Here is a 27,832-nt window from a genome sequence, read left to right as displayed (position 1 = left end):
GCTGAGATGAAAAGTAATGCTCACTTTAATTTTATGGATCTTTATAAAAAATCAAGATAAAAAGACCTAGTTAGATTATTTCAATGTGTAAATTTTCAACTAGCCAGAAGGCTTCCTGGGGACATAATTCAGTAGATTTGAAACTAATGCTTTAGAGTTTAACTGTGCTGTTCCAGAAACTAATCAGACTAAGGAATTTCTGCAGAAAGCTAGGCACTCAGGCCAGGAATAAGATAGAGTGAATTTGAGTAGTCCCTGGGCCTAGCCCTAAAAAGACTACAGACAGTCCTCCCTATCACAGACCATATTAGAACCTAATCAAAGGAAGAGTTAGAGCTATAATTGTACAACATTGTAAAACAGAAATTTTGAGGAGGTGACTAAATAGCTCACAAGAGAATGAAGAGAGTAAATGCCAAAGAACAGGTGAAAATTTTTCAGACTAGTATCCAAGGGCAAATATTTTTAGCAAAATGGTTTCCTTCTCTTATCCTCTATGTAACTATTTCTTTAAATGCCAATAATATGGATTCTGGAACCACAAAGACTGGGCTTGAATCTAGGCTCCACCATAGCTGGGCTTCTCTGAGTCTCAGTTTCCTTATCTATAAAATGAAGATAGTAATAGTACCTAACTCAATTATACCTAACTGTTGTGAGGATTAAGTAAGGTAACATATGTAAGGCACTTAGAACAGTACCTGTAGCATAGTAAGTACTAAATGTGTTTGCAATTACTATTACAGTGGTGCACAGTCCCTCAGACCTGATGTAAATACCAGAAGATCCAAAAAACCAAAAATTTTTCTGTTATTCATTTGGCAGCAAAACCTGACCTGAACAAATGCAAGGCTATTTATAGCTTTTTAAAAAACCCACTCAGTGTGAATATACATGCATTTTGCTGCAAGTATCTTCATGTGTTTCATTACAGGATGCTGCCCTAGACTTCACTGGGGTGTATTTATTAACTTCCTAAAATCTGAAAAATTCTAAATTCTGAAATACACCCAGCCCCACAGGTTTTTGATAAAAGATTATGAACATACCTTATCTTTGAAGCCTGAACAATTTCTATTTCCTTAAAATGAATGGTATCTTCTTAAATAACCATAAGCAAATGACACCCTGAACCTAGCTGTACAGAATTTTAGGATGAAGAAAACGTTTCCCAGTACAGGTAGGAGGGCCCTGAATTCCCAGAATGCTCCTTTCAAATAAAATCCATTCACAATATTTTATTTACATGCCATAGTAGTCAGAGCTTTCAAACTCTAAATTCTAGGACTTGCTTGAAAAAACGCCTATTCTCTTAACTTAGATCACAAATAAATGATTGAGGCTCATTTCGGGGGCATTCATGTGCCCTGAATCATGTGTACCAAACCATCACAGAACTTTACAGCTGGAAGAGACCCTTGAGAACTAATCTAAATCATTATTCCTTCCCTTCCAAACTGCTCTATCCTCCATAAATGTACTCTCCCCTATGAGGTAAGAACAACCTGCCCTAACTTGTCCTTAGACTCTGTCTATAAGAACACCCTGTAGGTGAATGTGAATAAACTGGGTGGGGTACATTGACAGACTCGGGATCCAAAATGATGGGTTGAATCTAACACAATAAATCTTACATGCTTGGCAAATGTCTCAGTTTATACTTAAGAAAATAACAAGAGTTTCCAAGTGCAGAATGAAGAAAGACTCATCTACTCCATGTTTTTTTTTTTTAAAAAAAGAAGACTTACCTATCTTAATGGACTCAATGAGTCAACTACATAATGTGGCTGCTAAAAAAGCTACTGTGATTAGGAACTAACTACATCAACAGTGGTACAGTATCCAGAAAGAACAAGGTAACCGCCCTCTCTGCTATGAGCTGGTTAGAGCACATCTGGAGCAATACGTTCAGCTCTGTGTTCAACACTCCAGGAGAGACACAGAAAAACTGAAAAAGTCCAGAAGAGGGGTAACCAGGATAGTAAGGGAATGTGAAACCATTTCACATAACAGTTGAGGGAGCTGAAGTTATTTAGTCCAGACTCAAGAGGGAACATGATCACTGTCTGCAGATCCCTGAAGAACTGTCATGGCCCAGAGAGAGCTGACTTGTTCTGTATGGCCCCAAAGGGCAGAGCCAGAATCAGCTGGTGTTAACCACAGGAGAAATATTTCAGCTAAGTCCACAGAAGTGTTTCTTGCAATGTAGAGCCACGTTAGGACGCAGTGGCTTCTAAAGTCTTATCTAGCCCTGAAGGTCCATAATTTTAAAAATCAAACATTTGTCATCTCTTCGGTCTCTTACTGTTGATAACTATTATTCTCTAGTATCACAGCTTCTGCCTTCACCCTTCTTAAAATGTCCTACCCAGCCAACCAATCAGTCAAATGTTTTGCCAGGTCTGTGGGAGGAAAATGCTTGCTTGCTGGGCAATTAGTTTCAGTTTGCAGATCAGTGTCTCTACAAACAAAAGACAGCCCTAATTGAGGGGCAGGCAAGAGCTCTGAGCTAGACCTCCTTGAAAGAAATTCTTATTAATTCAAATAGCACCTAGAAGACCCATCCAAACACGTAATATATTATCTATGGTGTTCAGTCCTTACAGGAACATTAAAATAAAACACCCTGTACCCATCTTCCCAAATGCCAGAGAATCCAACTTTACCAACCTAACTAGGTCTCTCAAATTCAGTTAGAAGTTTTCCTTCTGTCAAAGAGATGCGTTTACTGTTTGAAGTAGACTAAAACCCATGCTCAGATAGAAAGGCCATACTCGATTACATTACTGTAAAGCTAAAATTGCCCATCAGTAGGCCCACAGAGGCAGTTCAGCTTCTGAGAACTAGACACGGGCAATCCACAGTGAATTCACAGAAAACTACAAGCTATGAAAAATTTAAAACGCAGGAGAGCTACAAAAATTGGACATCCTTCTAAAACTTCTGTTGCTCAAAGACCATCATAGACATAGATATATGGTAGTCTATGGAAGTTACTAAAAGCCTTGAACAGCTCAGATGGCAAATATTACTCAATCCAGCTTTACTTCTCCTGAAATTGATTTGGAGTCTACAAAACTCCAGCCAAAGTATTAGAGAATATAATATATACGTGATGGACTGAACAAGAACACATTCTTCCCTGTGCTTTTTAAAGTGAAGCCCAGAAGCAATCTAAGTGTCCATACACAAGGGATTAGTTAAATAAGTTATGGTATATACTTACAACGAAAAATGCAACTGCTGAAAAGAATAAGGTAGACCTTAGGTACTAACATGAAAAAAACAGTCCATGATACACCGTTAACTGGATACAGCAAGTCGCAAAACTCTACGACTTGCTATAACCATATATAATTAATATATGTAACATATATAATTATTTCATTTTGAGTTTTTAAAACCTATTTTTAAAAACCCTGTGTTTATGTTCATATATGCCTAGAAAAATGTCTGAGAAAAGATCAAACTGCTAACAGTAGTGACCTTTAGGAACTGACTGGAACTGGGAGGCAGTAAAGGAGTGACTTTCACTCTTTCCTTTGTAGACTTCTGGTTCTTTGTTTTTCGCAAGTAAAGGTTACGTTTGCCGACAAATGCTGTATGAGTCCCCCTGTATGAGGAACCTGGAGTAGGCAAATTCACTGAGACAGGAAGTAGAATGGTTGTTGCCAGGAATTAGGGCGCTGGGGGTGGGAAGTTATTGTTTAATGAATACAGAGTTTAAGTTGGGGAAAATAAAAAAGTCCTGAAGATGGAAGGTAGTGATGGCTGTACAACTTGAATGTACTTAACACCACTAAACTGTACACTTAAAAATGGTTAAAATGGTAAATTTTATGTTATGTATATTTTATCACAATGAAAAAGTACCTTTGTGATTTAAAAATAACAATACAAAAATTATTAAGGTAAAATAACATCAATTACACAGACATTATATACTAACCATTCAAAATAAGCAATCTTCCTACATAAACACTACGGTGTGTTTCAAACTTCGGAAAATCTAATTCATCCTTTTCTACTATATTTTACTAAAACAAATAAAAATCACCACAAGTCTCTACTAGGTTTCTCAAATGCTTTCTATCCCACAAAAAAAAAAAAAAAAAAAAAAACGAAGAAGACCTAGTCATAAGGATAGCTAACACACACCCCCACAGTGTGTTACTCTGCATGGGGAACGGTTGTTCTAAGCTTTATAAATGTACTAAATTATTTAATTTTCACAACAATCCTATGAGCTAAGTACTATTATTATCTTCATTTCTCAGATGAAGAGAGGTTAAGCGACCTGCCCAAGTTTACACAGTTAATAAAGGGCAGAACTACGATTCAAACCTAAGAATGGACTCCAGAGTCCATACTCTCAACCTCTATGCTTCCTGTCTCTCAGTAATATATCCATCTCTCTATAGGAAGGCCAAAAAAGGTTACAGTCAAAATCCAGCTAGTTAGTATAGCCCTTGAAGCTGGAAGAAATACAAACTTGGCTTTTTATGGGTGAATAATCTGCATTCCTTCTTATGTCAATGCCAAGCTCCAATCCAAGATGTGACTGTATTAAGGCTCATAATCATGTGGGAAAACTCTCTACAAATTCAATTATAGTCCAAAGTCCATACCTGACTCCACAGTAAATCACTGAGCCTAAGAATTAGGTCAGAGATCCATTAATATAAATACAGCTAGACAAAATGGTTTGGACAAATCAAACCCCAACTCAAAGCAAAGGAATTCAGAAACTCTTGACTAACATCTTGACAAGGTAGGTTTTATTTGTTTAGTTCCAGGCCCACTTTAGATCTCAAGGGGGAAAGAACAGAAGTTGTCTCTAACTTTGCTTGAAGACTTCAATCAGCAGGAAGAAGAGCTTTATTTTCTACAGGGACTCAGACAGAAATTGGCTTTTATTAGCATCAGCAAAACTGAACATTCCCCTTAAGGGGGAAAAAACCCGGCATTCCTGCTTAAAATGTGTATTTGTCCAAACATATTGACCTTGTAATTGAGGAAGGGAAAAAAAAATGGTGCAAGGAAGGGATTTAACCTAATTTATAAATGTGCTCAACCTAGATACACACCTGCCCCAAATGACCTACTGAATCTATTTATTTGCAGGGAAAACATGGATTACAATGTCTTTTTTTTGGCCTCAAGTGGTCTGTACTACTGTTTGTAAACAAAATCCTCTCAATATCTTTTCCACCTGTCACATGCACATCTGATATTTATATAAACAAGGAGAAATGAACAAGGAAAGTGGAGCTGTAGGAGGAATCCCTTAGACTCAGGTTTTGACCAGTTGGTTTCAGGAGGTACTGGGCTGGCTTTCAAACTTCCCCAAATCACCCAGGCGGAGAGGCAAGGTGAGCGAACCGAACGCAAAAGTTTGCGCCCATTCAGCCTGTCTGACAAAGGCCAAAGAGCCCTGTTTGGAAGGAGGTGCGATGCCTTTCCACGCAGCAGCCGCCCCCCTCCCGAGGACGCACAGCCCAAGGGGGGGACAAAAGACTTTCCAGATTGGGGGCTGGGGGGCAGGCTAGCTGGAGCTTGGACCTCCCCTTGAGAGTCGAAATCTGGGGAACCTTTGAGGCAAGAAATGATCCATTCCAGCCAAGAGCCCAACGCTAGAGGCCAGGGCTGACAGCCGCTGGGAGGGTCCGGCGGGCGAGGAAGCGCTGAGACTCACCTGGGGGAGGCGGCGAGGGGGCCTCGGTGGCAGGTGGGGTGGGCGGGACGCTGCTGCTGCTGCCGCCGCCGGGGAGAATGGAAGTCGGGATCGGGGGAGTGGTGGGCGCCGGCACCGTGGTCGCTACTGGGGTGGTCGGCGCTGGGCCAGTGGTCGTCGAGAGGGTGGTCGGAGTGGGTCTGGTCGTCGCCCGAGCGGTGGTCCCAGTACGTTCCACCGCAAGAGGTGTGATCGGCGAGGGGCCGAGCGGCGCCCGAAAGGTGGTCGGAGTGGGTTCGGCCCTGGCCCGAGAAGGGGTGGTAGCCAGGGGCTGGGCTGAAGAGGACGCAGCCAGGGGTCGGTGGACGGTAGCGTTCGGGGGTCCGGTCCTCGGGGCCTGGGCCGTGGGAGCCATGGCCTTAGAGAAAGGGTGACTGGGCTCGCCCCCCAGCCCCGGGCCCGGCGACGCGTCCACCTGCCCCGTGGCCCCGCCGCCACCGGTGACATTCCCTGCTGAGGTTGCTGAGGCGGCGGCGGCGGCGGCGGCGCACAACAGGGCGAGGCCGCCCAGGCTCGGCAGGCTCCTCATGGCGCGCTCGGCTTCGCCATTCATTCATTCAGTCAGTCGGTCGGTCAGTCATCTTCTCCTCCCTGCACTCGGACCAGGGAAGCCGCCGCAGCCGCCACCACCACCGGGCGCACCATCGCCACCTCCCTCTGACAGGCGGCCGGCCCCGCGGGCGGGCCCCAGCGCGGAGGGAGAGACCGGGCCGTGCGAGGACAGCCCGCCCTCGCCGATTGGCACCCTGACCCGACCAATGGGAGGCCACGCTAACTCACGTGACCCACCCGCTTCCCGGCCTCTTTGTGGCCCCGCGGGCCAATCAGAGGACGTCAAGGAGAGGGGGCGGTGCTAAGGCGGGAAGAGGGTGGTGCGAGCACAGCACCAGCCGGTCCGGCTAGCGGCAGCCACGGCTTTGTCTGCCCAAGGAGTGGGGCGCGGGCCTCGGGCACCGGGCGCCACGGAGCAGACAAAGGACGCGCCCCGCGCGGCAGAAGCCGGGCCAAGTCGCCTGCTCCACTGGGCGGCGAGCGCGACCCGGAGCGGGGATCGAGAGCTTCCCCGCCTTCTTGAACAATGGGGCGCCGGCGGCGCTCCCGGGCTCGGGTGGAGACGGAGCTGGAACCCCAGAGATGGGTGAGGGCGGCTGCAGCGAGGATGTGGAGCCCAGCATTCCCTCTGCTGCCCGAGAGCACCTGGCCTCGGCCCTGCGAGGTCTGCGCTGCATTCCCATTTCAGAGATGGGGAAACTGAGGTCCTTGTTGAGGACCTCACCGAACCAAGACCCACGCCCTCATCAGACACCTGCAGTGGGCCAGGCGCTGTGCCTGGCAAGACGGAGGTTCTAAGAGACCCGTCAGGAGCCGGAGGTGCAAGCTTCCTGCGTGGGGGAGACAGGCTTACATGCACACTTTACCCTAAAACGCCGGGGAGAGTGGGATCGGATGGGGTTGAACCTCAGCTCCAAGTTTCCTGCTGAGTGGTTTTGCGGCCTGAGCGCAGTGTTCTCACCTCTAAAAAGGGGTGGATAGAGAGCTAACATCCCCAAAGCCCCCATCCCCCTCTTACAGAGCTGATGTGAGAATTAAGTAATGAATTGAAAGGGCTTAACGCAGTGCCTGGCCCACAGTAAACCCTCATTTACGCTTACTACTCTCAGTGTACTGTTAAGACAAGACCCATGCCGCAGCCCTGCGTGTACCCAAAGCCGCCTGCCTCTTGGGGTGGGTCTGATAGCAGAGCTTGACCCTGGGTGACACTCAACCCTGTGTAAAGCTGGAATTCCGGTGCGCAGCCTCGCACCATCGCCCAGGATTCAGAGCTCGCTCAGGCGCTGCAGCCTCGGCTCAGCAGCTTCTAGTGGCAGCCGGGCAGGGCGCGTTTGTCATCTGACAGGGCTTAATCCCAGCCCCACCGCCAACCCATTCCTGGCCTCCCCTGCGTGATGCTCGCTTTGTGTATGGCTTCCCATTAGTCACTGGTCTCCAACAAGAACGGGGCGATGAGATTTGCATGCGAACCCGTGTATATGTGAATTAAAAATGCACTTCTTTACCTGCATGAGGAGTCGGTGGGGAGAGGATAGTTTTGTGCTTGTGTAATGAAAACATAAATATGTTTGTGAGTCTGTGTGTATGAGTATTATGTGTATTTGTATGAGCTTATGAGTATGGGAGCTAGTATCTTTTTTGCGTATTGTATGTTTTAAGTATCTGCATGTGTACTGATGTGTGTTTTATGTGTATTTTCTGTGTGTCTTTGCATTTGTGAGTACCTATGAGTGTGTCTTGGTAGGTCCATGTATATATGTAAGGGGAGGGGGCAAACTGGGAGGGCTGTGTATGGGTTCTGGTTTCAGAACCATTCAGAATTCAGAATTCTGGTTTCAGAGCAATATTTAGGAAGCACAAATCAAGATTCTGTTTTTACTTCTTGGGGAAGGGAGGGGACAGGTCATGCCTCTTACCCATATTCTTTTGCTGAATCTTTCTAGCCCTTCAAACCCCAACCCAAATACCATATCCTCTAAGAGACTCTTCTGGATCTCTGAGTGGGAATTAATCTCCCCCTCCCCATTTTCCCACTGCCGTTTGTTTGTTCATTGATTATAGCCCTGACCTATCAATCTATCTCTCCCCTGCCTCTTCCTAAAAGGATTAAGGATGGCTTTCAGAAATACATACAACAGGATAAATAGAACTGCCCACGTGATTTTATTACTTCTCACAGGCTTGCATCAGCGGGAATACTAGAACTTGTGATTTCTGTGTCTGTCTCTCCCATTAGGCTGTTCTCTCTGTTCTCAGTGCTTAGCAAGGGGTAATATGTGTGAGCATTGACCCATGCTGGTTAAATTGAATTAAATTGAAAAGAGATCCTGTGGTGCCCTGGGAAGAGCTTGTATCTTTAGCGTCAGACAGATCTGGGTCATGATTCTGCCAGCTGTGCAACCTTGAAAGAAACCTTTCACCGCTCTGAGCCTCAGTTTCCTCATCTATAAAATGGGACCAATGAATTCTGTCTCACTTAGTTGAGCTGAGGCCTGAAGAGAATGTTTTTACAGAGCCTGGCACACAGAAGTTGTCCAATCTGTGGAGGCTCATTTCATTTATACCAGTGCTAACTTTGAGTCTTGTTGGCCTAAGGACCACAACCAGAAACAACTTCCCCATCAGGGGACATGGCCTGACAGTCACCCTACCAGATATCCCAAGTGATAGCTGAAAAATGCTGGGTTGGCCCTAAGCTGTGCTATATCAGAGATTCAATGGCACTAGGAGAGAAAAGCTGATGCAGCTTCTTTGCCTGAAGAATCACAGAGAAAAGACTAGAAGGCCTTGCCAAAGTAATCCAGGCCAGCTCCCTGCCTCAGACAGGGATCACCCCCACCATGGGTTCTAAAACGAGTTAATTACCCTGTAATAAGTATAGAAAATGTTGAATTTTTTGGAAAGGTGATTTAAGTGTATTAACGTTGATCCACTCAACATTTAATCCTTAAATTTCCTGTTCTGCCTTTATCTCTAAAGTGCAAGATAACGTTTTTGTTTGTTTCTTAGGAATAATATTTTATTTTTGTGTTTAAAAATTGGAAATGCTCCAAATATCCAAATCAGAGAAAGTTGTTATTAAATCTCTTCAATTTAATCATATAAAGTCATTGTAAGGGTGGCTATGAAGACATTATAGTGAATATTAATAATCGACCATTGAGCTCTTACTACATGCTAGACATTATACTAAGAGCTACACATTAATTCTTTTGTTTAATCCTAAGAACAACCCCAGGAAGTAGGTACTATTATTATCCCTATTTTACAGCTAAGGAAACTAGGCCACAGGGAGGTTAAGCGACTTGCCCAAGGTCACTTAGTAAATGATAGAGCCAGAAATCAAACTGAGGCTGGCTGGCTCTAGCTGGCACCCTTAACAACTCTGCTGTAAAGGGAAAATGCTTATGAAATAAGTTTAAGAAAAGAGAAAATAAAAATTAGAGCTATGACTCTCTGTGTAACAGAATGTCATTTGGTACTTTTCCTGTGGCTCCAGAATTGCAGCTAAGGCCCAGGGCTCTGAAGAGAGCTGTCAACCCATCCATGGCATCTGGGCCTCTGGACTTAATGAGGGGTGGTGAGGAGGCGCAGAACAGCAGGGGGCAGAGAGGGCTGATTCCTCTTTGTATCTTCGGCACCTAGCACAGTGGCAAATACAGAGAAGTGAATTGTATGTTGAGCTAAACAAGGCCTTATGATGTGGCAGACACCGTTCCAGGAGTTTTGCATTCATAACCCATTTATTCCCCAAAGGTAGGACTATCATCTGTACTTGAAAGGAGGAGAAAAGGAGCCTCTGAGAGGTTAAGGGATTTGCCCAACATCTGCCCAGCTCCAAAATCCAGGCTCTTCTCCAGACTCCACAGGCCATTTACGTAGCTACTATGCCTTGCACATAGTAGGAGCTCAGTGAACACAAAGAAAGAACAGGTATACACCAAATTTAACCCTCCTGCTAGAGCAGCATTTAAGAAAAGAGAAGCTTTGAGAGTAAGGAAAGAAGGCATAATAATGTAATCAGCAAAATAACTTCATCTCCAGATTTCAATAAAACACAGAAACCTTCCCCTTTCTGGTTTCATTGAAACAGCAGTGCTGACATGGACTATTTCTTTTTTTTTTTTTTTAACATCTTTATTGGAGTATAACTGCTTTACAATGTTGTGTTAGTTTCTGCTGTATAACAAAGTGAATCAGCTATATGTATACATATATCCCTGTATCCCCTCTTGCATCTTCCTCCCACCCTCACTATCCCACCCCTCTAGGTGGTCACAAAGCACCGAGCTGATCTCCCTGTGCTATGCAGCTGCTTCCCACTAGCTATCTATTTTACATTTGGTAGTGTATATATGTCAATGCCACTCTCTCACTTCGTCCCAGCTTACCCTTCTCCCTCCCCACGTCCTCAAGTCCATTCTCTACATCTGTGTCATGGACTATTTCTAATCCTGCCAGAGCCTGGGCTCCTATAAGATGTGGCCAGATGCAAGGTTTGGCATCATCTGCAGACAACGTTAGTTATTGGGGCCACTATTAGCAAAGCCTGCTCAGCAGAGTCACAGAAAGGGAAATACAAATGGCTAAGCCACATAAAGCACTGTGTATTCAACTTAAGTCATCAAAGATTTGCAAACTGAGACAATAAGTTACCATTTTTTTTAACCTATTGATTTGGCAAGAATTTTTTAAAACTGGTATTACTTGTTGCTGGCAAGGGAATGCCTCACATAACTGATGAGAATGTAAAATGTAAATGATATGTAAAATGATACAACCTTTCCAGGAAGCCTTAAGCCTTTGACTCGTTATTTCCTCTTTAAAAATCCATTCAAGAGAAATAAACAATTAGATGTAAATAAAGCTTTATGTATGAAAATGTTCATCAGAGTGTTATGGATAATAATGAAAATTAGAAAAATCTAAACAGATAACAGGGAATTCCCTGGCGGTCCAGTGATTAGGACTCCACGCTCTCACTGCCGAGGGCCCGGGTTCAATTCCTGATCTGGGAACTAAGATCCCACAAGCCAAGTGGCTCGGCCAAAACATAAAAAAATAAACAGATAACGGTAAGGAGAGGTTAAGTACTTTGTGCTGTTATGCCCTCCCTATGTTGGAACACTATACATCCATAAAAACTGATATTCATGGGGGCTTTCCTGGTGGCGCAGTGGTTGAGACTCTGCCTGCCGATGCAGGGGACACGGGTTTGAGCCCTGGTCTGGGAAGATCCCACATGCCGCGGAGCGGCTGGGGCCATGAGCCACAACTACTGAGCCTGTGCGTCTGGAGCCTGTGCTCTGCAACAAGAGAGGCCGCGACAGTGAGAGGCCCGCGCACCGCGATGAAGAGTGGCCCCCGCTCGCCACTAGAGAAAGCCCTCGCACAGAAACGAAGACCCAACACAGCCAAAAATAAATAAATAAATTTATTAAAAAAAAAACAAAAACAAAAAAACCCCTGATATTCATGAAGGAAATGCTTGCAATATAAAATTGTGGAAAAAATAGGTTATACACCTCTGAGAATAGCCAAAATCCAAAACTCTGACGACACTAAATACAGGAGAGGATGTGGAGCGGGAGGTACTCTCACTCACTGCTGGTGGGATGCAAGATGGTGCAGCCACTTTGGAAGACACTTTGGTGGTTTCTTACAAAACTGAACATACTCTAAACATATGATCCAGCAATTGTTTTCTTTGGTATTTACCCAATGGAGTTGAACACTTATGTTCATACCGAAACCTGTACGAGGATGTTTACAGCAGCTTTATTCATAACTGCCCAAACTTGGAAGCAGCCAAGATGCCCTTCAGTAGGTGAATGGATAAACTGTGGTGCATCCAGACAATGGAATACTATTTGGCACTAAAAAGAAATGAGCTATCAAGCCATGAAAGAACATGGAGGAAACTTAAATGAGTATTACAGAGTGAAAGAAGCTGATTTGAAAAGCCCATATAGGGGCTTCCCTGGTGGCACAGTGGTTGAGAGTCTGCCTGCCGATGCAGGAGACATGGGTTCGTGCCCCGGTCCGGGAAGATCCCACATGCCGCGGAGCGGCTGGTCCCGTGAGCCATGGCTGCTGAGCCTGCGCGTCCGGAGCCTGTGCTCCGCAACGGGAGAGGCCACAACAGTGAGAGGCCTGCATACCGCAAAAAAAAAAAAGAAAAGAAAAGTCCATATATTGTATGACTCCAGCTACATGACATCCTGGAAAAGGCAAAACTATGGAGACAGTTAAAAGTTCAGTGGTTGCCAGCGTGCGGTGGGGCGAGGAGGGATGAATAAGTGGAGCACAGAGGATTTTTAGGGCAAACAAAACTACTCTGAATGATATTATAATGATGTATACATGTCATTATATATTTCTCCAAACCCATAGAATGTACAACACCAAGAGTAAACCATAATGGACTGAGTGAATATGATGTGTCAGTGTAGGTTCATCAAGTTTAACAAGTGTACCACTCTCTCTTAATAGTGAGGAAGGTTATGCATGTGTGGGGCAGGGGATATATGGGAAATCTCTATACCTTCTCAGTTTTGCTGTGAACCAAAAAAACTGCAATAAAAAAATAGTTTTATTAAAAAATAGATTACATGGTTATTTGTACTATGATCTCAATTATGTAAAATAATATGCAAATATATATTCATATATTACTATATTCATATATTGTTTTACATAGTATGATACATGAATATATTATTAATTATATATAATATGAATATATTATTAATTATATATAGTATTAACTATGTATTAATATGAATATAACATTTTATATATACATAAAATAAAAGACTAAAAGGGAATATACCAAAACATTAACAATCTCTGTCTCTGAATGATTGTATTATGGGTATTTACATTTTTTTCTCCTTCATACTTTTTCACATTTTTCTTTTTTTTTTTTTTTGCAGTAAGCACATATTACTTAAATAATCAGAAATAACCCACAATAGAACTCATTTGGATCTGGGGATATGTCTGCCAACTACATTCTGGATCTGCCTCCATGGTATCTCTTCTCAAGATGATGAGGAAGAGAAAGTTTTAAGTTGTAAACTCACATTAACTACAAAGTGCCTTCCCCAAGGAAGCTAAATGTTGAAATCCTGCTTCAAAGTCCTTCTGATGCTAAAATAAGCTCAGAAAAGCATTTGCTGCAGTTCTTGGAGATCCACTGAAGGACGTCATTCACAGTGGGCACCAAATCAAACCCTCACTCGTCATCAGCACTGGCTGCAGAGCAAAGAATTTGAACCATCTAGAGGAGGAATGGGGTCAGAGCTTCACAGATAACTCTTTCCCTTAGGTTGCTATAATTATAATACAGGGGATTACTGACAGGTGCAGAACACACAAAGCTTTCCCAATCATTGTCTTGTTTGAGCTTTGCAACCACTCTGGAGAGACGGTGGTGGTGGTATTAGTAGTAGTAGTAGTAGTAGTAATAGTAGTAGTAGTGTAATAATAATAATAGTGACTAACATTTACTGAGCACTTATTATATGCCAGACATCCATGCAAAACACTTCATGCACATTATCCCTTTTAATCTTATACTGTGAGGTAGGAGTGATTATCTCCACTTTATAGGTCAGTAAACTATTGCTTAAAGAATTCAAATGACTTGCCCAAGGTCACCAAACTAATAAATGGAAGAACTAGGATTCATAGCCATTTTTTTAGTCCTCAGGTCCAGAGTGATTTCCACAACTGCTTACTGAACTTCCTCAACTTTAATTTTTATTGCTATTGTTATCAGGAGAGACATTAGTGCAACAGTAAAGAGTGCCTGGCTCGAGGAGCAACTAAGCCCGTGCACCACAACTACTGAGGCTGTGCTCTAGAGCCCACGAGGCACAACTACTGAAGCCCACGTGCCACAACTACTGAAGCCCACGTGCCACAACTACTGAAGCCCACGTGCCACAACTACTGAAACCTGCATGCCTAGGGCCTGTGCTCCACAACAAGAGAAGCCACCACAATGAGAAGCCCTCGCACCGCAACAAAGAGGAGCCCCTACTCGCTGCAACTAGAGAAAGCCCACGCACAGCAACGGAAGACCCAATGCAGCCATAAATAAATAAATAAATAAATAAATAAATAAATAAAATCTAAAAAAAAAAAAGAGTGCCCGGCTCAATCCTGGTCTTTCTAGCTGTATAACTTTGGACAAGTCACTTTAGCTCCGTGTTTCAACGTCCTCCTCTGTAGAATGAGGATCATAATATCTGTCTCATGGGTCGAGGTCAAACAAAGCAATGTATACAAAGTGTTGAGCTAAAGCCTGCCCCAGAGTAAACACTCAGAAGACACTGGAACATATCTGATTTTCCTAAACCTTGTCTTTTCACATAGTGGGTCAAGGCCAGGAGAATACAATGAACTTGGGGGTCAATGCCCAGTATTTATACTCCCCATGACCTCGGCCCTCTTGAAGAGCCTCCTTCACTGGACTGAGTACCTGTCGTTGGAATGTGTACCTAGTATCTAGGGCTAGGGGAGTGGCAGGAGTGCACACCTGGCTCCCCGGTTGTCCCTGAGAAACCCAGGCCTTTGGGACTAAGATGCTCTTTGTTGAATTATTTTAAGGTAGCCATGTTGATTTCACGCTGATTTCTGAGGGCTGGAAGATAAGGAAACCCAGTCCTAGTGGGGAGCAAATGTTTCCTGAAAAAAGCCACAGAAAGAGCAAATATCAGAGCTGGAAGAGGACTCAAGAATTAGCCCCTCTGAACCTGTCCTTGGACCAGTGATAAACCAAGACCCAGAGAAGGAAAGGGCCTTGACCAGATTCCATGCTGCACATTAGTGAGAGAGTCGGGGTCAGATCCAAACCCTCTGCCTCTCAGGCCACCAACAGACCCAAATCTTTCCTCACAAAGGTGGCAGCTGAGGGCCAGCGAGGGACAGAGTGTCTGCTGGCTGGGAAATCCAGGCCCTTCCCACCCACATCACTGCCCTTCTGGCTTCTGGTCCAGGGCTTTTTATGTCACCAGGCTCCCTCACCAGGAACTTTCCTCCTGGAATCAAAGAAATGGTACCCTGCTGTCAGCTCTTTACCAATGGCCAAGGCAGTATTTTAAATGATAACAATAATCAAGGTCCGATCTCAGGCAGTATTTGAGACCTCAAAAACGGCAAAAATCTGCCAAATTAGGCCACATGAAACTAAAGGAACTAGAAACAACATCTTTCCCATTCCATCAGGCCTAAATTAGAACAGCTCTGAAGAGGACCCTGGGAGATCGGGCCAGCTCTCAGGCCTGTGGGTTTGATTTTCTTCCTCAAGCAGTCACTGCACTTTTCTTGTGATCATTGGATATTTATTAGGTGTGTGTGATGCCTCAATGCAGCCTGGAATTTGGAACTGATTGTAATCCTTAGGCACATACAGGCACCTCTTTAGAGATAGGAACTTTGGAATCTCTGCCATCGGGTCCCATGCTGTGGAATTAGTCTATGAATCAGCCAAGCTGGGTTCCCAACCCAGAGTCTATCTCCCCTCAAGGTGAAATAGTCTAGTGGGAAGAGTTCATAATCTAGGGCCTGGCTACGCTACTTCCAGTCTATGTGACTAGGGCAAGAATCCATCTCTCTAAGCTTCAGTTTTGACATCTGTAAAGTGAGCATATAATGCCTGGTCTATTCATTGTGCTGCTAGGAGGATTCAATCCATTCATTCATTTATTCATTCATTCATTCAGCAGAAATGTATTAAACACTGATCGAGAGATACCCTAGTGAACAACACAAGAAAAGGGAGAGACCTTGCATTCATGGTGCTTACGATATACCAAGTGAGATAACCAATTAACATATAAACAGGTAAATGAGCAAGGTATTTACAGCTTATGATAAATAGTACAAGGGAGATAAAAGGGTGCTGTGACACAGAGAAACTGGGAAACATTCCCTTAGGGTGGTCAAGGAAAGCATCTCTGAGGATGTAGCATTCAATCCGAAATCAAAGAAGCTGGTTCTGCAAAAACCACAAGGAACAGCAAGTGCAAGGCCATGAGGTGGGAAAGGGTCTGAAAAGAGGCCAGAACACACAAAGCATATTGAGGGAGAGCGTATTAAGTGGTACGAAGTAAGGTGGGAGCTGGAAATGCAGAGCTCTGTAGCCATGTAAGTAGGTTGGATTTTCTTCTAAGAGCAGTTTGAAGTCCAGGGAGAATTTTCAGGAGGAGATGGAGGTGGATCAGAGGGCGGCAAGGGCGGGAGCACGGTGAGAAGGCTGAGTGGTCCAGGTGTGAGAAGGTGGTGGCCTGCATGGGCCTAGAGGAGACTCAGGATCAATTTTAGATGTGGGGTGTCAAGACTTGCTATTGGGTTGGGTGTGAGGTGGGGGAAAGAAAGAAAACAAGAATGATTCCTAGATGGGGAAATCAATAGGATCACTCATTACACAATCATCAATGAAGCACGTAGATCTGCGTGACCCTATGCTTGGTGTTGTGGACAAAGACAGGGATGAAGAGCATAGCTTAGACGGAGGTAGACCGGAAAATAGGCAAATGCATGCATTTAAATAAGTTTAGTAGATGTTAGAGAACATCTAACTCTGCTAAGGGAAAAGGATCAAAGAGGTCTTCTGGGCTTCCCCGGTGGCGCAGTGGTTGAGAGTCCGCCTGCCGATGCAGGGGACACGGGTTCGTGCCCCGGTCCGGGAAGATCCCACATGCCACGGAGCGGCTGGGCCCGTGAGCCATGGCCGCTGGGCCTGCATGCCATGGCTGCTGGGCCTGTGTGTCCGGAGCCTGTGCTCCGCAATGGGAGAGGCCACAACAGTGAGAGGCCCGCGTATCGCAAAAAAAAAAAAAAAAAAAAAGAGGTCTTCCTAGGGGAGAGGAATTTGAGATGAGTCTTGAAGGAAGAACAGAAATGAGGAGGAGAAGGGCTCTGGGGTCACGGAACAGAGCTCTGAAATAGCAACAACAAAAACAACAATAATAGTAATGGTAAGTGATATTTGTAAAGCCCTAACAATGTGCTAGGAACTGTTGTAAGTGCAAGTTAAGGGAATTCCCTGGTGGTCCAGTTGTTAGGACTGTGCACTCTCATGGCCGAGGGCCCGGGTTCAATCCCTGGTCAGGGAACTAAGATCCCACAAGCCAAGTGACACAGCCAAAAAAAAAAAAAAACTCTTAAAAAAAATGGGTGTAAGTTAACTTATTTAATCGTCACATAAGAACTCTGTGTGGTAGATACTATTATAATCATGTCCACATCATGAACGAAGAGACTGAGGCACACTTAACCCCTGTTCTATCACTTGCCCAAGGCCACACCATCTCAAACCAGGCTTCAGTCTCATGCAGTTTGGCTCCAGAGGTCAGGGTTCCACCACCACAAAAACTGCCTCTCCCTGGGAGAGCACTGCATGTTAAGGGGTTGACAAGTGCAGAAAGTATAGGGCGTAGGAAGGTAGAAGTGGATGGAAGGGGAGATAAATGACCTGTAAGTATTTTGCAAACTAGTAAGTACTTTCCCCCAGCGGATGATCACCACTGTGATTAAACAGTGTGAGAGACAAAGGTTTCTCAGCAGTGTCTCTGGATTATTGGCCTTGGGGGACTGTGGCTGCTTGGGGGGCTGCCCAAAGAGAGGGGATCTTAGGAGAGGATGGGCTGAAGTGAATCCTACCCTGAGTTGGGAAGCAGTAGGTGTGGGTTCCAGCCCCAGTTCTGCCCCTGACTTAGTACATGGTTTCAAGTGAGTCACTTTTCAGCCTGGTCTTCAGTTTCCCCATCTGGAAGACAGAAGGAAGGAGGAGTGGGGATTCCAAGGGCCTGTCCAGTCTTCACATTTTGAACGATTGCTGTTGCAATTGGTGCCCTGCTTCTTGACTAGACAAAAAAGGAATGTCTGCTTGGAGCTCTTTACCAAAGCAAAAATGACAGCTCAGATGGGAGTGGCACCTTCCAGAAAGCAGGACCCACACTAGATGAGAAGCCTATGACATGTTTCCTGAGTCCACAGATCTCCGAGTTAAACCCCTCTCATCCCTCCTGTCCCTGCCAGGATGCTGGTTTCCAACACCCCGCCCAGCCCGAATCCAGCCCATTCCTATCCTTTTTAATCTTCCAGGGGTGGGTCTGAGCAGCACAGACAGCATTTTAGACAGTATATTTCTGAGAATGCAGCCAGAAGATGCTTTTACATCCTAGGGGGTCTCGTTTGGAGTCTTCTGCAAACCAAACCCTCGGGGCTTTTTTGCCTGTGCTGCTCCAGGCTCCATCTGTGTGATTGGTTTGGGTCCACTGCCCTGGAGTAAAAAGTATTCATCCGGAGGCAGCATGGGATCTTTCTCTTCATGTCTTGGGATCTCCATAGTGAGAACAGATTCACAGGCCTGCAAGAGAACCTTTTCCATCAAAGCAATGCAATCCAATGCTGTCTTGCTGACGTAGAATTTTGTAAACTGTAAAGCACATTCATACATTATTAATTCACATATTATTCCTTTTGCACCTCATAAAATTCCTGAACTAGTTTGGACAGGGGTAGGGTTGCAAGATAAAATACAAGATGCCAGTCAAATTTGAATTTCAGATAAACCATGAAGAATTTTTTTACCATACCACAAATATTGTACGGGACATACCTATACTAAAATATTATTCATTGTTTATCTGAAATTCAAATTGTTGCGAAGTCTAACAACCCTGGACAGGGAACATTAACCCCATTTTGCAGGACTGGGGCTCAGTGGGGTGAAAGTATTTAACCAAACTCTCTGAGAGCATGGACTATGTCTGATTCATTTGTAAAATTTTAGTATTCATTTATTTTGTAGTATTCATTTATTTTATATTCTCATAAAACCAGTGTATCAGTTCCTTTAGTGGTGATCTGAAAGATTTACGTACCATGAAAAGTTTTGGGCTTCCCTGGTGGCGCAGTGGTTGAGAATCTGCCTGCCAATGCAGGGGACACAGGTTCGAGCCCTGGCCTGGGAAGATCCCACATGCTGCGGAGCAACTAGGCCCGTGAGCCACAGCTACTGAGCCTGCGCGTCTGGAGCCTGTGCTCCGCAACAAGAGAGGTCACGACAGTGAGAGGCCCGTGCACCGAGATGAAGAGTGGCACCCGCTTGCCACAACTAGAGAAAGCCCTCGCACAGAAACGAAGACCCAACACAGCCAAAAATAAATAAATAATTTTTTAAAAAGTCTTTTCCTCTGAGAATCTAACCCCTGTGTTTGCATAGGTATTGTATTACACAGAGCATTAAAAAGGTAATGGTTCATTTTTAATCCCCAATTCCCAGCCTGGAGTTAGCTCAGAGAAGATACTTGGGAAATGTTTACTCAACGACTGGGTTTTCTGAGCCTCTCACTCTCCCTGTAAGAACCCTACAGGGTGAAAGAAAGAGTTGGCTCAGGACAGAGAATGGCCCCAGGAACCCAGTACTAGGCTTTCCTGTTCTTCCAAAGTGGTTGTGCCTAAGATTAATTCAGATGAATTTCAGGAAAGCAGAATGAAACTATAAAACATCATGAAATCAACACAGGGCATGATGAAAAGTCTCCTTTTCACAACATCCCCTTTCCACTCCAGGTGCAGGAACACAGGGAGGCTGCCACACCCAGGGAGGTCTTGGGATAAAGGCCACCCAAGGAGTCCCTACACTGTCAGTGACAGAGGCACAAAGTCCCTCTCCTGGTGTAGAGAAAAGGGAACCTCCTACACTGTTGGTAGAAATGTAAGTTGGTGCAGCCACTATGGAAAACAGTATGGAGGTTCCTCAGAAAACTAAAAATAGAGCTACCATAGGATCTAGCTATCCCACTCCTGGGCATATACCTGGACAAAACTATAATTCAAAAACATACATGCACCCCTATGTCCATAGCAGCACTATTCACAATAGCCAAGACATGGACCTAAATGTCCATGGACAGATGAATGGATAAAGAAGATGTGATGCATATATACAATGGAATGCTACTCAGCCATAAAAAGAACAAAATAATGTCATTTGCAGCAACATGGATGCAACTAGAGATTATCATACTAAGTGAAGTGAGTCAGAAAGGGAAAGACAAATACCATATGATATCACTTATAAGTGGAATCTAAAAAAAGGGGTATAAAGGAACCTATCTAAAAAACAGAAACAAACTCACAGGCATAGAGAACAGACTTGTGGTTGCCAAGGGTAGCGGGGGAGAAGGAGAGGGATGGACTGGGAGTTTGGGGTTAGCAGATGCAAACTATTACATTTAGAATGGATAAACAACAAGGTCCTACTGTATAGCCCAGGGAACTATATCTAATCTCCTGGGATAAACCATAGCAGAAAATAATATTAAAAAGAATGTGTATATATATATATATATATAACTGAATCACTTTGCTATATAGCAGAAATTAGTACAACATTGTAAATCAATTATACATCAATTAAAAATAGTTTTTTTTTAAATTCCCTCTCCTGCCCCTTGGATGAGTAGCCCTGTCAGCGGCACTGGTGGGACAGGGGCACTGGTGGGACTGACTCTGGACCAGATTCAGCTCATCTCTCTCCTGATAGACATGCCGGGCTCTGCCCACTGAGAAGCTTGCATGCCAATGTCATCTGCCCAGCCAACGCTGTGACTAAACACAGACACTCGGAGAAGACTTGAGCTTCTGATGATGGACGTCAGGGGTCTTGGTTCCTTGCCAGGCTGTCCACTAAGAAAGATGTCCTGCTGAAGAATTGGAGCCTGGCACAAGCCCTGGCCACAGGTCTGAGGTTCGCTGAGTAGCCTCCTGGAATGTTAGGATTCCAAGAGAGGCCCTTAGAAAGCATCTAGGTCTAATACAAATATTCTCGTTTTTCCAGAAATACACACCAAGGCTCAGAGAGGGAAAGAACTTAGTCAAACTCACACAGTACCTTGGCCACAGAACCAGGTCTGGAACTCATATTTTTTCGAGGTGCTGCACTCCTGGTTCAGTTGATCAGCTTTTCAGTGCAAAGCAAAGAGCAGGTGGGACAGATGTGGTTACTCACCAGTGCACTGGCACTGTGGGTCACCGACCTTTAACCCTGGCACAAAATTAGCATCTTAATCCAGTCTGTCACTCCCTGAAGGCCCAGCAGTCCACAGGCGGAGGACTAGAAATAAACTCCTCTTTGCCAAGGCCCTGAAATTGGAGATGAAATGGCTCACAAAGATCATCCGATCTAGTTCCCTCAGCAATGCTAAGTCTCCAGCATCCGTGTTGAGGCCAGTTCCAAGTACCTGTGAGCTCAGCGAGCTTGCAGGTTGGCAGGCAGGCCCCATGGACACAGAGGGTTACGAATGGGCCGTGGAGGGATGGACCAGGGGTAAAGCTAGCCGAGGGAAGCAGCAGCATGCTCTTTCGGCCTCTGGCAGCTCTGTTCAAAAGTACAATTTACATCCACCTCAAGTCTGTCTCTATGAGCTTCTGCCCAGTGGGTCCAGTCTGCTGCTTCTTCAGGCTTGGGTAGAGGAGGTGGCCCAAGTCACCCCGTAAGTGAAACTACCAAGTTAGGCAGGAACCCTGATCTGCATGCCGTCCAGCCAGGGCTCTCTCCTGTGGTTTATCCCACTCAGGAGAAGAATGAGAAAACCGAATGAAGAAGGGCGGGGGCAGCTCTGCCTGGGATTTTTGGACGGATTCCCCTGTACTTGCCAGCTCTCAGCGGAGAACAGAATAGCCTTTGACCCTGCCCTTGTGGAGCTGATGTTCTGGTTATAGAGTCAGACAGTATGTGGCTAAATAAATGAATAAAATACTTTGAGGAAATGACAGTGCTAAGAAGAAAACATAGGCTGATAATGGGATAGTAAAAGGACCCAAGGGGCAGCATGACCTCTTGGGAAAGGTGCCCACTGAACTGAAGGTTGAATGAGGACAAGATGGTGAGCATGGGATGACCTAAGAAGAGGGAACGCGGCAGGCAAAGTCTCCGGGGCAGGAACAAGCTTAGTGTATTTGAGGAAGAGAAAAGCCAGGATAGAACATCATAAATGATAGGAAGCGGGGGAGGAGATAAAATCTGAGAGGTGGTCGTGGTCTGAGCCACAGCGTATTGCACTGGGCTTGGCTAAAGATTAAATCATGGTGCCAAGTCTACTGCCAGAGTAGCAGAGCCTCCACAGAGCAGGAATCACAGCATCATTGTGAGGAAAACTGTGAAGGCCAGGTGCTCACACGCAATGTGGCTGGGATGGGGTCACTGGAAAACTCCACTGGGACCTACGGTTCTAGCCTAAAATCCAACAGGAAACATCCATCCCAGGGTTCTGTTGAAGCCCAACAACACTGAGGGGCCTTTTCTGCAACTCCCCTGGGGGCACTGCACTCCTGGGGGAGTCCCACAGGTCAGAGGCAGTAGAGAAGGAAGCCTAGGTTTTAAGAGATTTTGTGAAAGGCTGGACTCTGAGCTTCACCTGCTTCCTGGGGCCCTTTCTCCTGCTTTCAGGGTCTTCACTGGGACTCTTCACCTCCTTCCCCCATCAGGCCTATTCTCAGAGCCAGAGCTGATACATTCGTTCACCCTGGGGTATAAATGGCACTGTGCCCTCTCCTGTGTTTTATCAAGAGTCAAAGTCCTGATCCAGAGGAATGCATCTGAAATTGTGTAATTTCAGTCATCAGCCCTCCAAGGTTGGGGTGGGAGGGAGCGCTTGCTGAGTCAACAGGTTGATGGCAAGGCCCTGCCTGGAGCTTGGGCTCCTGACTCCAGGGTGGGTCCTGTGCTCCCTCCACCATGTTGCCTTGTTCTGGTAAAACGTTGATTCCCACCCAAAACAGGCATTTGACTCTCTCTTGGGAATTCACGGGAAATTCTAGAGAGCGCCCAGCTCTGTGCTAACTGCCGAGGTACAATTCCAGCAGAGGTAGTTGAGGAGGTAGAATGGCCCTGGATAGACTGAGGGTCTAAGGGCCGGGATATCAGTTGAGGATGGTCTCACAGAAAAGAAAAATCCAGCCCCTTCCAGAAAATTCTGCCTGGCTCAGCAAATTGTCCTGTCACCTCATTGGCACTGCTTCTGCATTTTTTTCCCATTTCAGACTGGAAAGAACATGTGGGCAATCTCCACGCATTGGTTTTATCTTCCTTCAGGATGACCTAACCTTCAGGAAAGGCCAAAAAGCCCTATTCTTATCCTTTGCCTCCTTAATCTGCTTCCAGGAATTCATTCCAAGGGCGTACTTACAAAGATTGATTTAAAATCTTGCTTTGGACTTCCCTGGTGGCACAGTGGTTAAGAATCCGCCTGCCAATTCAGGGGACACGGGTTCGAGCCCTGGTCTGGGAAGATCCCACATGCTGCGGAGCAAGTAAGCCCGTGCGCCACAACTACTGAGCCTGTGCTTTAAGAGAGCTCATGAGCCACAGCTACTGAATCCTGCGTGCCTAGAGCCCGTGCTCCACAACAAGAGAAGCCACCACAGTGAGAAGCCCGCACACCGCAACGAAGAGTAGCCCCTGCTCGCCGCAACTAGAGAAAGCCCGCATGCAGCAAAGACCCAACACAGCCAAAAATAAATAAATAAATAAATAAATTTAAAAATCTTGTTTTAACAAAGGTTGATAGTATATATATAATAGCAGAAAGTTAGAACTACCCAGGCACCAAATGACAGGCAGATGAACAAACTCTGGCCCATTCACTTGAAGGAATACTATGAGAAGCTTAAAAATGATAAAGATAAATCTAGTCGAGACGTGGAAAAATATATGTGAAGGAATGTCCAACGAAAATATTAGAAACCCCAACTGTACAAGTCTATCTTCCTTTTGTTTCTTTTTTTTAAACCTCCTCACTGTGCCCTTGAAAGGCCCTTGAAAGGCTACCTGTCTACTGTTCTAGTTTCCTCTTGTTAATGGCTGAATTCAGGGGGACATTGCCCGGTGTGAACTGGGCCCCACGACTAGGGTTTTCTTCAAGGATGAAGAAAAACAGCCAGTACCAATTCCAATTTACTTTTTACCATCTCTAAGACTTGTCCTTTAATAAAGTTAGCTCTCAGAATCTACAAGTTTCCCATCCTCGGATACAGAGAGCTGACTGGAGGTCTATAGATGAAAACCTGAAGAGCTCAAGAAAGATTTAAATAAAACTGAAATAAAGCCCATCTTCTTTTTCATGGGTATTTCTGTGCTTAGATAAGGTAAATAAAATAATCCCTGTGAAAATGCTTTCTAACTTTTTTTGCGGTACGCGGGCTTCTCCCGTTGCAGAGCACAGGCTCCGGACGCACAGGCTCAGCGGCCATGGCTCACGGGCCCAGCTGCTCCGCGGCACGTGGGATCTTCCCGGACCGCGGCACGAACCCGTGTCCCCTGCATGGGCAGGCGGACTCTCAACCACTGCGCCACCAGGGAAGCCCAATGCTTTCCTTTTAAATGTTATTCAATATAAAATTATTATTCCCTTTCTTCAAAGAGTAAAACATCACTTTAATAACTGCTAATTGCTCAATTCTGCATTAGGTGGTTGGGACAGAAAAATGATCGTTTGCTACCCAAGATTCAGAAGAGTGGGGATGGAGTCTTGACCAGGCCTCCCCTTCCCAGGTTACTCTGCGAGTTGGGTTACAGAGAAGAAATAGCGCATGCTCACACCCAAAGGATGGGAGGTCGCTTTCTCCGTCACACTTGTGCTGGACCTGGGGAAACTGCCCATCTGGTCCAAGCGGCCTGTCCTCCTAGAAAACTGCCTTGCTCCCATAAGGAATAACCTTAACTGTATCAGTTAGGATTCTTAGCTGCAAGCAACAAAAATCTACCCTGGATAGTTTAATAATAACAACTATTATTATTGTTATTTTCATCATTAGTGTCACGGCTGTTATATGCGGGCGTTTGCTAGGCCTGGTGGTAAAAGGGTCTTCAGTGCATTATTTCTTTTTATCTACAACTTTGAAAAGGAGGCAATTCCTCTCCGGTAAAAAAGAAGTAATTGAGCTTTGGAAAAGTTAAGAAACTTGCCCCAAGGCCAGAGATTTAGTAAGTGGTAGAGATGGTTTTCAAAGCTAGAACAGACTACAGAGCTGGAGGTCTGCATTGCCAGGTCCTGCTCTCTCGACAACAAAGCTCCTTCTGGGCTTCAGCAAGAATCCACCAAAGTGGCGATGGGGCCTCCATCCTCTGGGGGTCTCTCCTGGCCTTCATACTTCAGGGCAATTTCCAGAGGGCTGGCTAGAGGTGGCTGTTGACATTCCCACCAGCAGAACCATGGAACCAGCTTTCCCAGCAGCCACATGAACTGGCAAGAAGCAGAAATGCTCTCATGGCCTCAGGAAACATCTGCAAGTCCTCAAGGAGGCAAGACCTGCTCCTTTATCCCCTTTCCAGAGGAGATAGCGGGCCTGTCCCATCTGTAGAGATTGGACAAACTTACTGCTTTTACTTTCCAGGCCGGGTTTCTGCAAATGGAACAATTCACTCCTACTACACTTTTAGGACTGGGCACTTGGGAGCAGACCCTGTACTGGGCAGTGGGGTCGCAGCCCTGAAATCAGAGCCACCAAATGCCTTCTAGGGCTCACAGGCAATGATGGAGACAGTGACAAGTATCATTTGCAATTCAAGGTGATTGTTGCAGGAGAGGGGATGTGGGGAAAGGGGAAAAGTATGAACTTTGGAGTCAGAAAGACCCGTTTCCTCACATCCTCGTAGTGTGACTTCAGGCAAATTTCCTAACCTCACTTAGGTTGTTTCTTCATCTGAAAGAAATGTAAATAGTTATATTTTTATTGCATAATTCCCATAAGAATGAAAAGGACAAAGTACATCAATACTTAAAAACTGCCTAGCACATAGTGGGGTCTCACTGAATGATAATTACTAGTAAATATTACTAACATTATTGTAAAGGCTCTAGGAGGGGTAACTATAAATGGTGTTTTTAAGGAGACAACAACAGAAGAGACTTATAAGCTGGGTTTTGACAAGTAAGTAGGAGTCTGTTGAGTGGCTGGTGGGCAGGAAGAGTTTTCTAGTTAGAACAACAGCAAGAGCAGCTTCTGAAGGAGCATGGAATGTTCAGGCAGCATAAGAGGACAAGTCAGGAACTACTGGAATATTCCCATCAAGAGATAAGGGCCTTGCCTCAGGCAAGATGATCTCTGAAATCCCCTTTCTATTGTTCTCAAATAAAGGGCCCTCATTGACTTAGTGTAAATTCATAGACCAGCATTCTTACAATCTGTGCTACCTTGAGGGAAGCAGCCTCCACGCCCCTGGCCGGCAGGTCTACAGAGAATAAATGAAGCTCAGAGCTTCCCCCAGGCATCCAAGCCTCCGGCTCACCTTCCCGGGAGTTATACAGGCTTGGGTTTCATTCCCGGTGGAGCCGCTCTCCTTGCTGTATAACCCTGGCAAGCCCCTCGTCTCTCTACCCTCTCAGTTGTGTTATCTGAAACGATGGGAATAATGACACAGTACGTAGAGGTCCTTACACACCATCTCAGCTCCCAGCACACAGCAGGTACCCTGCTTCCAAGAGCAAGGGGCTGCTCTGGCAGCTGAACTTATCGCAGAATCGGGGCAGGACCGACATAGTCCTGGGGAAGCCTTGCAGTATCAACCGCTACAGATGGAAAAAAAGACTTCCACCAAAATGGTATACTTTAGATATTGCTCTGCAACTTTGCTTTTTTCAGTGAATGAGAGATCATGTCAATAGACATCTTCCTCATTCTTTTTTTAGCTGAGATAGAATTCACATCCCATAAAGCTCACTTATTTTTTATTTTATTTATTTATTTACTTATTTATGGCTGTGTTGGGCTTTCTTGCCGTTGCTGCGCATGGGCTTTCTCTAGTTGCAGCGAGCAGGGGCTACTCTTTGTTGTGGTGTGCTGGCTTCTCATTGTGGTGGCTTCTCCTGTTGCGGAGCACGGGTTCTAGGCATGTGGGCTTCAGTAGTTGTGGCACGCGGGCTCAGTAGTTGTGGTGCATGGGCTTAGTTGCTCCGCGGCATGTGGGATCTTCCCAGACCAGGGATCGAAACTGTGTCCCTTGCGTCGGCAGGAGGATCGGCCACTGCGCCACCAGGGAAGTCCCAAGTTCACTAGTTTAAAGTGTACAATTCAGGGGGTTTTAGTATATTCACAAGGATATGGAACCATTACTACTATATAATTCCAGAACAATTTCATCATCCCCCAAAGAAACCCCGTACCCATTAGCAATCATTCCCCATTCTTCCCTCCTACCGACCTCCGGTGACTACTTAGCTTGTTTTCTGTCTCTATGGATTTGCCTGTTTCGGAGATTTCATATAAATGGAATCATCTGAGGCCTTCTGCGTCTGACTTCCTTCACTTAGCATAATATTTTCACGGTTCATCCATGTTGTAGCATGTATCAGAACTTCGTTCCTTTCTATGGTTGAATGAGATCCCACGGTATGGGTATTATACCACATTTTGTTTATCTATTCATTATTTGATGGACATTTGGATTGCTTTTACTTTTGGGCTATTAATCCCCATTCTTTTTTTTTTTTTTTTTTTTTTTTGTGGTACGCGGGCCTCTCACTG

At 45.1% G+C, this 27,832-nt stretch overlaps 1 protein-coding gene across 1 annotated transcript in view; it reads right to left on the bottom strand.

Moving 5' to 3' along the window:
• Positions 1–6,409, bottom strand: part of MEGF9 (multiple EGF like domains 9) — an 84,693-nt gene extending 78,284 nt beyond the window's left edge. Inside the window, exon 1 of the mRNA XM_027105050.1 lies at positions 5,696–6,409. Coding sequence (XP_026960851.1) covers positions 5,696–6,287 — 592 coding nt within the window. The 5' untranslated portion in view covers positions 6,288–6,409. The remainder of the gene's footprint in view (positions 1–5,695) is intronic.
• Between the last annotated feature and the right edge of the window lie 21,423 nt (positions 6,410–27,832).

Source organism: Aethalodelphis obliquidens, unplaced genomic scaffold, assembly GCF_003676395.1.
Source record: "Aethalodelphis obliquidens isolate GAN/ISIS:26980383/991018 unplaced genomic scaffold, ASM367639v1 scaffold7, whole genome shotgun sequence".
NCBI classification, from domain to species: Eukaryota; Metazoa; Chordata; class Mammalia; order Artiodactyla; family Delphinidae; genus Aethalodelphis; species Aethalodelphis obliquidens.
This window is presented reverse-complemented; position numbering and strand designations above follow the sequence as displayed.